Source organism: Zea mays, chromosome 9, assembly GCF_902167145.1.
Source record: "Zea mays cultivar B73 chromosome 9, Zm-B73-REFERENCE-NAM-5.0, whole genome shotgun sequence".
Taxonomy (NCBI): Eukaryota; Viridiplantae; Streptophyta; class Magnoliopsida; order Poales; family Poaceae; genus Zea; species Zea mays.
This window is the reverse complement of record NC_050104.1, coordinates 128,422,102-128,434,239: the sequence shown is the minus strand read 5'-3', so window position 1 is coordinate 128,434,239 and position 12,138 is coordinate 128,422,102. Positions and strand designations below refer to the sequence as shown.

At 41.0% G+C, this 12,138-nt stretch overlaps 2 protein-coding genes across 4 annotated transcripts; one reads left to right on the top strand and one right to left on the bottom strand.

Moving 5' to 3' along the window:
* The first annotated feature begins 871 nt into the window (after window positions 1–871).
* On the top strand, window positions 872–5,179 carry LOC100285614 (40S ribosomal protein S15a-like). The gene is made up of 3 exons (NM_001158505.2): window positions 872–1,123; window positions 3,930–4,090; window positions 4,601–5,179. Exons 1-3 carry the CDS (start codon window positions 994–996, stop codon window positions 4,697–4,699), a joined length of 390 nt encoding a protein of 129 aa, NP_001151977.2. The 5' UTR covers window positions 872–993; the 3' UTR covers window positions 4,700–5,179.
* Window positions 5,180–6,328: 1,149 nt separating this feature from the next.
* LOC100383338 (3beta-hydroxysteroid-dehydrogenase/decarboxylase) lies at window positions 6,329–11,651 on the bottom strand. Of its 3 annotated transcripts, XR_004852502.1 has the most exons (10): window positions 11,199–11,651; window positions 10,814–10,903; window positions 9,958–10,091; window positions 9,702–9,863; window positions 9,040–9,162; window positions 8,876–8,955; window positions 7,888–8,092; window positions 7,698–7,775; window positions 7,026–7,096; window positions 6,329–6,676 (listed from the first exon to the last, which is right to left on the bottom strand). XR_004852502.1 is itself a non-coding variant. In XM_023300988.2 (9 exons), exons 1-8 carry the CDS (start codon window positions 11,458–11,460, stop codon window positions 7,701–7,703), a joined length of 1,131 nt encoding a protein of 376 aa, XP_023156756.1. In that variant the 5' UTR covers window positions 11,461–11,651; the 3' UTR covers window positions 6,329–6,676; window positions 7,698–7,700. The 3 variants fall into 3 exon arrangements, 2 of the variants coding, with proteins under 2 accessions (XP_023156756.1, NP_001353743.1); XM_023300988.2 differs by lacking the exon at window positions 7,026–7,096; NM_001366814.1 differs by lacking the exon at window positions 6,329–6,676 and having other exon boundaries at window positions 6,965–7,096; window positions 11,199–11,497.
* Between the last annotated feature and the right edge of the window lie 487 nt (window positions 11,652–12,138).

The window sequence follows — 12,138 nt, the reverse complement described above, 5'->3', positions numbered from 1 at the left end:
TTTTCTAGCTAGGATCGGAATGAGTCACACGACCACTGAACAAGAAGATTCAGGGCCTGTTGTTTCTCTAGTGCTAAAGTTTAGCAGCTGACTAAATTTAGCACATGCTAAACTTTTGATAAACTTTAGCATTCGAGGCTTGTTGGTTAAAATGCTAAAGTCTTGCGGTCCTCGAGGAGCATGCTGCCAATGGTGGGGGAGAGAGGAAGGGGTATTCAAAACAAAATAGGGTTGAGAACCACTTTTAGCATAGTTTAGCATCTTTGATGGAGCTAAAGTGCTAATGAGTTCTAAACTTTAGCACAACTCTTTTAGGGGGTGTTTGGTTTCTAGGGACTAATTTTTAGTCTCTTCATTTTATTTCATTTTAGTTCCTAAATTGCCAAATACGAAAACTAAAACTCTATTTTAATTTATGTATTTGGAAATTTAGGGACTAAAATGAAAAAAATGGAGGGACTAAAAATTAGTTCTTAGAAATGAAACACCCACTTAGGTCCTGTTTGGAAGCACCCAATTTTTAAGAAACTGGTTTATAGAAATTGGGGTGGTTCCAAACATACCCATTTATAACCAAGTTTATAGATATTAAATTCTCAGGTTTTTAAAAACCAAAAAGCTCTTCTAACTAAAAGATAAAAACTGTTTTTTTAAAAACTGTGTTGCTTCCAAACAGGATTTTAGTCACTTGTTTGTTTCTTTAGTAGCTAAACTTGAGTAATAAGTGCGGTGCTAAAGTCTAGCAAGGAAACGGGAAAACGACCTCACCTGGGCCCTCCACCACGGCTGCTCCGGCTCAAACATTGGCGCATGGGCTGGGCCTTCCTAGAGCGCTCGGCCCATGTTTAGGAGTGCCGGGCGTGCGCGCAGCGTGCCTCTTCCTAATCCATCGCAGAGCGCCGCCGGCGGGTAGCGCTACTGCTAGAGGAGAGGAAGCGGAAAGGGCGGCGGCGGCGCTTGTGGTCAGTCAAAGATCCAACCTCCGGACTCGCGATGGGGCGGCGGATCCTCAACGATGCTCTGCGCACGATGGTCAACGCAGACCGGCGGGGGAACGCGTCGGCGCTTCTCCGACCCATCTCCGGCGTCATGGTCTCCTTCCTCAACATCATGAAGTACCGAGGTAGTATTCCGCCTCTTACTAGGTATCTGCCACAACCTCCTTCATGACCAGCTAGCATACCGCCGCCTCTCCCTTCGCCAATCTTATCTCGTCGTCGGATGTTCCCAAGAAGCACACCAAAGCTTTGATGCCGCTTCTAAGTCGTTAACAGAGTAATCAACCCATTTCTAGGAGAATCACATCTAATAGTGACTTGCGAGTGGCGTGCTGGTTTAAGGAGAAAAGGGTACTGATCCCCTCATGTTGACATCGAAGTTTGCTATGCTCCTTATACGTTGATAGCAACTTATCACACCGAACCACCTCAGCTTCAAATTAACTAGTAAATTGGTCGTGCCTTGCGCAACTCGATCACCAATATGTTTTACATTTTAAAAGTGTTGCTTTAGACATATACATTTTAAAAATGTTGTTTTAGACATATATGTCTGCACTCGCGTACTCGAAAAGTTATCGTTAAGGTCTTGAGGATACAATAGGATATAAAGTTTGGATCAGGCTGCAGCGGTTCACTCGAAAGGTAACTCTAAAATACGGTTGAAAAATATGGTGTACAAATTTAGAGTTGCATGAGTGTAGATAGCTTAATCATGCACACATCAATGAATTAGTGAACTGAAACAAAGAAAGAAAGATAGGTTTACAACTTGTTTGCCAGTTGATGAGTTGCTATAGCTCTCCTCATTCCTCAGGTTTCCAAGTCAAACACTGATCTTTGTGCTGCTATACAATAGTTATTTTTTGTACCCACTAATTTTCCATGCACATACCTTATTAGCAATTACTTTCATAAGAGATGACAGATTGAAACTTTGAGATGGTATGTGCACCAGTCGTACCATGGACTCACACTCACACAACTAACTTATTAAGGGCTTACCCTGTTTGGTGATATAATTGATCAGTGTGCTATCTCCCAAATTAGTTCACGCGGGCAGCGACCGTCCGTGTCCTGGCCTCCACACGCATCACGGCATCAACACCTAGAACACCAGGCCCTCCCCCAGATTCGGCACGCTGACCTGCTTGTCCTCTCTGGCCTCAGAACCTGGTGGCTGCTACTCACCCATGCCTGTGTCCTGCGGCAACTGCTCCGCTAGCAGCGTCAGTGGAGCCTGCAAGGAAGAAGATGAAACACGTTAGTTAGTAGGCACTAATCTTTGTAAACAAATCTAAAAAATGCATATGTTCAATTCATATGGAGGCATGAAGAACAATGTGTTTTAATTGAGTTCTTCTCCGTAAGTTCTAAGCAACATCATTTAAACTAATTTGCTAGTATTTTAAAAAGCATATGACCTCAACCAGATTGAATATCAGGAACCTTAGAACACACCTGTTCACAGATTGGAAAAACTTCAGCAATTTTATGTTCAGTTACATGCAAATCGAGAAATTTTGATCTTTGACACCAACAGATCAAGGAAAAAAAATAAATACAAATATAACCAAACATGATAGCTTGAATACATGCTGAAGTGGTACAGGAATCAGCTGGTAATAATCTTCTAAACATCCCTGTATCATAGTGTATCAATATCAATCGACTTGGCTGATGGATTGAATTTTTTATTATGGTTAATGTAGACCTAAAACCCTCCCCAAAGATTAGCTCCCCAAGCGATAGCACAGGAGTGACCGAAAATCCAAAACCGACCAATCCATCGACCCAGAAACAGCCACTGAAAACCCCTAGCCAGAGATAATGCGCACCAAATCAGACTCAGCAATTCAACGATTACCCATCGATTCGACTGACCATTGGCGGATCCATCGTTGCTAGAGTCCCTCCCCCGGACTCCATCCACAAACTGCAGCATGTGTGCTATGATATGCATTGCCACACACCTGCATATGGTTCCCCCTCCGCGCTGTCTCGTCGCGAAGCTCCCAGAGAATCTGGAACCATCGAGAGTAGGGGGCACATTTGGCCGGGGGGGGGGGGGGAGGGCGGACGGAGACGCTACGGGGAGGGGTGTGGGGGGATGGCGGGCGGCGGCGTTTGGCCGGGGTGAATGCATCTGTTTCACAGTACCGCGACCGGGGGGGGGGGGAGGGAGGTGGCGGCGAACGCGATGTTTAGTTGGAGAGGATGGAGCTCTTGGAAGCTTCCGTTGCATGGAGGATTGGAGAGGCTTCGCGCCGCCACTGTTGAGCGCGATTGGACGAACGGAGAATTAAGGGACGAGGGAGCTTTGCGTTCTGGTGCGTGGTGCGAAGCTCACGGTGGCCGTGTTCCACGTCGCGGGGTCGGATGCCGTCTGCGAGGCGTTTGTTGTGTCGGAGGGCGTCCTGCAGCTGCTCGTCAAGTTGACTGAGTACGGTAGCGTAGCATCGTGGGGCCCGAGAAGGCCGAAGCGCTCTATGAAACATCATGATCCGATGGCAATGGAGCACTCGCTTGTCCGTTGGTTGCTCATCCAATGGCTGGAAATGGAAACACTAACGTGGACATTGTGGTTGGTCGTCCTGATGCAGCGGTTTTACATATATAAATGTCTAGTGCGTGGGTCGGCAAACGGCATTATGCAGGTGAAGGCAAGAGCGCACATTCACCGGACGTTAACAAGCCTATTTTCCACCAAGCATCCTTGACTTTCGAAATAGTGTTTTGCCTTTATTCATTCGTTAACAGAGCTCAACGAGCGCAAATTGACCTCCATTAGTTGGTTGCTTTCTTCCCACTTTTAGTGCATGCTGCCTGCAAGTCGATTTTCTGAATTTTTGCATCTAGACAGTGTTCTCTTAGCCGTACGGTTTGTTGTTCTAAACAAATGCGCTTATGAATTTTGTTGGTACGTCACAGGGTATATCAAAAAATTTGAGGTCATTGATGAGAATAGAGTTGGGAAAATTAGAGTGGAGCTTGATGGACGTCTTAAAGATTGCAAAGCTCTCACCTACAGGCAAGACCTCAAAGCTAAGGAGATAGAACGATACAGAGTTAGGATGCTCCCAACACGCCAGGTATTTTGTTTACTCACATCTATGGACATTATATGTTCTGTTAGTGCCTTTATTCTTTTAATTTAATTGGCTTCCTCTGAAAAGTACTACAATGTCAGTTTCAGTTTTGACTTGGAAGTTGCGCAAAAGCTTATAATCTGATAATGTCGTATCAGACAACTAATAACTGATATGGCTGCCTATTGTGTATGCTGTCTTTGATACTCCATGCGATGTGCAGTGTGCTATCCAGTATGCTAGGTTTGCATATAATCCTGTCGTGTCCCTTGGATGGTTATATCCCCCCAGCTTAGTTTCAGAACTACAGCATACTCCGTTCAGGTTTTGCTGACCTGTTCCCACACAATGTGCTGTACAGTTGGGTAGGTCTGTGTATAAACCTATAATCATCCTTGAACCTTTATGTCCGCTCAGTTTAGCTGTAGATCTGGAGCACACATTTGACATGTATACAGTCAGCATGGTAACACTAACACGCCTCCTGTTTATATGGTCTGATTTTCTTTGCAGTGGGGCTATGTTGTGATTACTACTCCGAATGGTGTTTTGGATCATGAGGAAGCAATCAGGCAGAACGTGGGTGGGCAGGTCCTTGGTTATTTCCATTGACTGACAAGTAACGTCGCTCTTAGTCCTGAATGAGGCAACGGGTTGTGCCCATTTGGTATTACTGTACTGTTGTTATTACCGAACCCATTCTGTTTGCATCTTGGGAGCTGTTTTGTTGTCGTTCATGGCCATGCAAGAAATGAAATAACATGCCAAATGTACGGCTGAGGGCTGACAACACTAGGAATATTGTTAAACAGGAACACTGAGTTTCTTGTGAGGATGTCATGATAGCTTTTCTGAGACCTTTCCCTACAGGGAGGGTTGAGCACACATTGGTATTTTGGTCAGTGTCTGAGGCTCTGAGATGTGTTTCGGATCTTGTTTGCAGCACTGCTTGTAGGACTCCTTTGTTTAGGACAATAATGTTGATGGGTCTGTTTGATGAATGACAGATGTCTGAGCGAAACCAATGTCGCTGGTTTTGTAGAGTGTTCAATTTATTGGCTGGGAATGCCATGTGAATGTGTTGTCTGGATATGAACCTGTCATTCTTTGTTATGCTGTGCACTGCGTGCTGGAGATGTTTGTTTGCTCCTAGGAATATGCCCCACAGTCGTGGTGCTATCCATTACGACAGATGTTTTCATGAATTCGTGTAGTTACCATATAGATGCTGTGGTCCGGATTGATGCTTGGTAATAAAATAAATCAGGTCTTCGTACCTGTTTTTTCATAGCAGCTTAAGAAAAAAAATAAGCACAGTGACATCAACCACAAACTGACCATTCATAATTTTGTGGTTGTGGGTATGATCTAGCAACCGAAAGATTTATTCCATTTAGTGTATGCTAATTATTTGTCGCCATTATGCCGTGCTAAGCAGAGTGTGCGTATGACCATGCAAGATACCGTTTTATATTATAGACTATATCATTTATAAAGTGGAGTTAAAATAGTGGATGAGATAAATAAGGTTACTGGAGATAGCTTTAGGGGCAAACAAGTTTCTGCTTGGTTGTGTCGTAAGGTCAGGTGTATTTGATTGGAATGGCAGATACGCGTTCTCTTGCGAAGCCGACTAGGAAAGCTCCGTATAATACTTCTCAATACATTGGCATGCCCACACATAGCTACAGGGCTGACACATGTATGCAATAGTGGTCATGAGTACTGCTCTCTAAGTAGTGGCAAGTGGCAACAATATGCCTATTAGACCATAACATTGCACATCACATCTATGATGTATGGGAACCCTTTTTAAAGTACCATCATTATGAAACTATGAGTATACCCCAAACGTGGCATCGTCCCTTTGCGGCCGCCACACCCATAGTAGGGGAATCGGCTACACTACTTTGACCTGTAGGTGTCTTCACACTTAGCACTGTAGGGGTCCCTCTATCCCCTCCAAATGCCTTGAGCCACAAGGGGCACGGATCCAAACACTTAAATTATTTGAAGTAAGGGAACCTAGAGACTCAAGCACCGATAGAGGGTCTCAGATGACTAGGAGAATCGTCTTGCTCTCAGGAGGCCTAGGCCCAGGTCTAAGATCATTCATGTAAGGTACTGTTTGATTCAGATGTTGTTAAGGGAATGTCAATGGGATCTCTTACCGGTTGTAATGGCTACTAGTTATAATTAGATTGGATAGTAGTACCTAGTGTTACTAGAAAGAGCTCAACCAAACAAAAGTATCGTTATCTATTATCCATGTAATCTATTTACGTTACATTTTGGCGAGCCAAACACCACCTAAATTGTGGTGATCAAAAGTTAAATGTGGGAATGTCCCATAGCCTAGAGCACTCCAGGGCTTCAGGGTCTTAGGCTGATCCTTTGGACGTGTTGGCTAGAATAGCTTTTACCCTTTGGGGCTCTACGATTGAGCTCCCTGGAATGATGGACACCTGCCTTTGTTGGGGCCATTGCAGGTCCCAGGGAAGGGGTTTGGCGGCAGTCGGGCTCCAACCACTTTATCAGGATACTCGGAGGCATCTTAGTAGTTTATGGTGGTATAACTTTCCCTGTATACTGAGCGTAGTACAAATACATCAATAGTAATGATAGTTCTCCGATCTTCGATAATTTAATGTCATATAAAAACAAAAAGTAAGCCTCATAATTCAAATAGAGGTAGTACTAGCTTGCTAGTGTGGTATCAGGGTATATTTCACACAAAGGTGATCAATACATATACAGATAGTAATATTATTTGTGTTCCAATTAACATATCTGAAATACATGCCTGATCATTGTTAAGGAGTTACAATCTATCTTTGCTACTAAATCAGAATACAACATGCTGGGTTTTTGATCAGGACATTGATGCGAGTTGTAAACACCGAATTTTTTATTTATTGGAAACATAATCACGGCAGACCTTCGCTTATGACAATTCTCAAAAGCTGTTGTATATCGTCAGCATGAGGCATCCTATGCCATAATGATAATCTAGAACAGGAAGAGTGAGAATCAATACACTTGTTCCAAAAATATTTCGCATATGGCAATGAATTTTTTTGGACAATATAATATATAGCCTAAATAATATATGGCACCTAGCTGGGCTTGTTTTTTATTCCTCAATATATAGCTATTTAAAATTTTTGAAATCATATTTATAGCACATAAATACTTTTAAAATGTTTGTGATTGAGTTGTAGCTAAGATTCTAGACTATTTTATTCTGCAGCTATTTTGATGGCAGATGCATGACAAAAGGATGAATTATACCTATATTATCACTAGCTAGCTAGATGAAGAATTTAGAACTTATTAAACATTAGAAATTTCCAAGAATATAATTCTTCAAGAAGATCGTATAATTAACTCTAAGCTATTTGTTTTGGTACTTTGCAGCCGTGAGCACATTATTGTATTCGTTCGTTTGCATCTGCTTGCAAAGTTTTATATAGAAATATTTTATATTGTTAGCAAAAAAACAGCGGGCATGAAATTGTAGATTACAGAGCTAGTATGTTAGATCTACTTTATATAAAAGGGATATATAACGTGGCATGACAACAATGGCATTTGATACTTAATTTCATACCTTTTATATATGTTTGTAAGATAAATCTGCATGATTTCTCAACCGAATATATGATTTGACTGCTAGCTTCATACCATCCTAGACAGCAAATTAGGAAAGCACATGAGCATTTCAATAATACAAAAACGAGCTGCACTAACAGAAAAAAACAACAACGAATGCAACACAAAGAGAGTTGAATCTATGAAACCATAAGTGTCACAATTGGTTTGTAGCCAAGTTCTTCAGCAGCTTTGTTACAACTGAATGTTCTATGAACTGTCAGATACTTGATCCTTGCTGGTGTTAGCACTTGAGGCTGGCACATTCCATAATGGTGTAGAACCTTGTATCCCCACTCTACCAAATAGCTTACTGCCTGGATGACAATCAAAGGTATTCTTATCTTGAACAACCTGCAATAAATTTCCATCACATTAACAGTACAATTTGGTATATCATGTGTGCTCTTAGCTATGAAAAAAATACTCCTATAGTGAAGAAAATTAAATTGTCGTCATAACTAAGATATAATACTATATGCACAATTGCACCTTAAAATGAAGTAAATAAATTCTAATTTATATTTGTCTCCATTGCATATAAAAAGCATATAGTTAGTGGTAGTTGGCTCTATATGACTAACTTCTCGCATGATGTTTGGAATATATAAATATGCGTAAGATTGCGTAGAGGACTGTCCATTTTTCATCTGTGTGGTTCTTTGAACCTTAATTCTAGGAATACTTATTATAAAAAAAATACTATTTTGTAAGTGGGTAGCTCAATTACTAGAGCCCATAACTTAAAATATTTTGATTCAAAATTCACTGCAATGATATGGGCATCCATCTAATTATTTAGATAAAAAAGTAGACATGATGGGATAGTTCAGAACTAAAACCCTCATACCTACGTACATTCTATTTAAAAAGGTGTACTTTATAGGCAAATTCTATTTAATAAAGAATTGTTGAAAAATGTATACTGCCTTGAGATACAAAAACAAGACAATGTACGATATAATTCTTACGAATTAATGTAATTATGTGGGTGTGGGTGCATACACACACAAGCAAATACAAAAAGGAAAACAAGTCAAGAAACGACCATGTAAATTTTGTTATAAACCTCTAACTTTTGCATATAGAACAAGGAGACTCTGTTCAGGTATAAAAGTACAGCCATAGAAAGGTTACCTTTTGTATCCAAGTTCTTCTTGAAGCAGATATAGAAAGTCCCACATGTTCATTGGTTCCGTATTGGTTATAAAGTAGGCCTAAAATTTTAAATATATATGTCATGATAATTTGTTGTACAATTCAAAGTTTGTCATGCACTCTTGAAGTTGAAAGAAACATACTTTTCCACCACTGGTTTTTGCGCCTTCCATTGTAGAAAGAGTTTTTTCAGCACAAATGTGGCCATGTACCACATTTTCAACATATACAAAATCATCACAATTCTTCCCATCACCAAAAACAAACTGCATCAACATAGAGCTTGTAAGACCCGGCCCGCAAATTGATGGATCATAGAACTTTCTATAAGGATTAACAATGCTTGTTATAGCTTGATAAGTAGCTTGTTTTCAAGTTATTATCTCTCCATTTGATGCTAGGTGATGTGAACGTTACAATACAAAATTCACAAACTTATATCCTAGCTGAGCCATGAACATTAATTTAAATTTTTGACCACTTAAATAAGGGTTTCTTCCATAGCAACTTCATGTAAGACTAACTAATAACATAAACTATAACCGATAAAACTTGCAATAAAAAATATTACAATGTGTAATATTTTTTATTGTACCATTATGATGGTAAATAGAGTTTATTTGCTTATTTATGTCAAGAGTATTCATGAACACTTATTCAGTGATCCATAGGCATAAAAAAGATGTATGCATGCCAAATATTATATCCATTGTTGTCTGATGTATGCCTTCCCATAAATTTATCCCTTCAAAAAAAATTACTGGTTAGTTCTCTGATGTTAAACATGGCATATGCTTTTCCTTACGTGTGTTTTTCCACATTGGTCCAGAGTTGGTAGTATAACTATGTCACCAGGGCCAAAAATGCTACCAGGACGTATGCAACAAGTTAGAAGGCCACTAATGCCATTAGCCTTCATGACTATCTTTTCTGCTTCTGCCTTTGTTTGTCCATACGCATCAGGAAACTGCAATAAAGAAGCATCATAAAAATATATTTTATCTATAATTTGTGAAGGCGGATGAGCTTTCAGATTGAGTAGTCAATATATTTCACGCAACCTTGTCTGGGTATGGCAATGATTCATTTGCATCGAGAAGCCCATTAACTCCGTCGAACACAACAGCAATAGAGCTGGTGTGGATAAGCCTTTTCACCTTGCAAATCATGCACGCATCAACCACGTTCTTTGTCCCTGTGCAAATAGGATATATATAAATGAAAAGCTAAGTAGTAAAATTAACTTCCATTATGTTACTCTTATAAATTAAATAATAGCATGTTTATTCTTACAAATTTAGTTAGTTCTCTATCTACACGAAGAAAAAAAAATATTAGCTAATTTTCTAGTTTGCTGGCTAGCCTAGTACACCCCCATCGCATAATATAAGGAATTCTGGCCTTAAAATTTTACCAGGTTTCCAAGAATCCACCTATGAAATCTGATTAAAATAGCCATTCATGGGAAGGATTAACCCAATATGACCATAATTTAAGCCAGTCAAGAGTTGTCCTAGCTATTTCATGAGCATAATGTTTTAGTCTGTCCTAAAATATTGAAGGATTCCTTGGATTTTTGGAGTATGTTGTAGTATAAATCTTTGTTAGATAGGATTGAACTTATACTACCTTCGCTTTCGAATATTTATTATCCGTTAGTTCATTTTTGAACTAAAACACGACCAATAAAAAACGAAGGGAGTACAAAATACACAAGAATGGAAGGATGAAAATTTATGTTTTTACACGATCTACTAAGAGATGTGTGCTTTCATAGGCCGGGAGAAGTTTCAAGGACTTGTATCAACTCTTGATGTAATATTCTTAAAATTAATAAAATCTTCCTTATCAAAAAAATGATGTACATTAGTTAATTAGTGTCAAGGCGCTCTTAGAATATGTAGTTCTTCGACTGACCCTCAACGTTGACCTTATAGTGAAGTTGCTGGTCGTTCTTGCTTGGATCCGCAGCAGCTGTGTGGAAAACAACCTCAACCCCTTCAAAAGCTGAATACATGAAAATAATAATCAAATGTCAGGTACATGGATAGTCGTGGGTGTTCATTGCATTGGTAATACTATCCATATATATATATATATGTGTGTCTATCACACTTTGTATTGCATGCAAATTCATAGCTACTGCTCCCTTCGTTCCTTCTAAATTATAAGATGTCTGACCCAGATTATAAAGATGTCCTGTCATTTCTAAACAAATTAAATGACATTTATCAGTACTGTCAAGCTAGGGCAAGAGAGCACAACGTAACAATGATTATATATATCTATATATCTTCGTCACCTTGAATAAGCTGGTCTAGGTTGCAGACATCCGCTGAGGCATAGACGGCGCGGCCATCACGGAGGGCGTCATCGAGGACGTCCTCGGTGTCGCCGAGGCCGAGCACGACATCCGGGGCGAGGTCGGTGACCCGCACAAGCCACTCGCCGGAGCGCAGCAGCGCGGCCACCAGGTGCCTCGCCATGAAGCCCCGGCCGCCGGTCACCGCGCACCACCGCCGGCCACTGCTGCTGTTGGTCTTGCCATCACGGAGCGAACCCATTATTATTCAGATCTTTGTACATGCATGTATTGTTATGTGCCCAGTGCGGCATTGCCCTTAGCTTGCCGTCTATTTATAGCTGGGCGGCCGGCACCATATATGAACGTGAGTACATACGAATGCAAAAGGCCCATGCTAAAATGGATCGGATAAGCTCTTAGAGACTTGGATCTGCTACCTACCCAGTCGCCGTTCGACAGTCACCACACGACGGCATTATTATTGCCCCTGTGGTAGCATGCACCAGCTAGCTGCACCGACGCTAGCTAGCTAGCAATGCAAGCTGGGCTGCCTGTCTGCTTGCTTGACGTGCTCCGAGCCGGACGGCACCGCGCTGGCTTACTGCTTGCGTTGCGGAGAACCTGACGCGAGCTAGCTATACACGACGAGGAAGCTTGTGCAACCATGCATGACGAGCTCGATTGTCTCTCCACGTAGCCCGTCCTTTCGTCACTGCATGGGAGGAGTTGATCATATCAGGCTGAGTTGCTTCCGAGAGATGCTACGTGTCCTCTATCTGTATATATATCTCTATCTCACGCTGCACCTTAAAACTCAGTAACGCCGTTGTCTATCCGAGGATACCAAGTTCCGTCTAACTAAATATGATCCGGTCTACTATACATCATTAAATATCTAGTTATTTTATGGCATATGATTTAATCTGCAAGCACATCA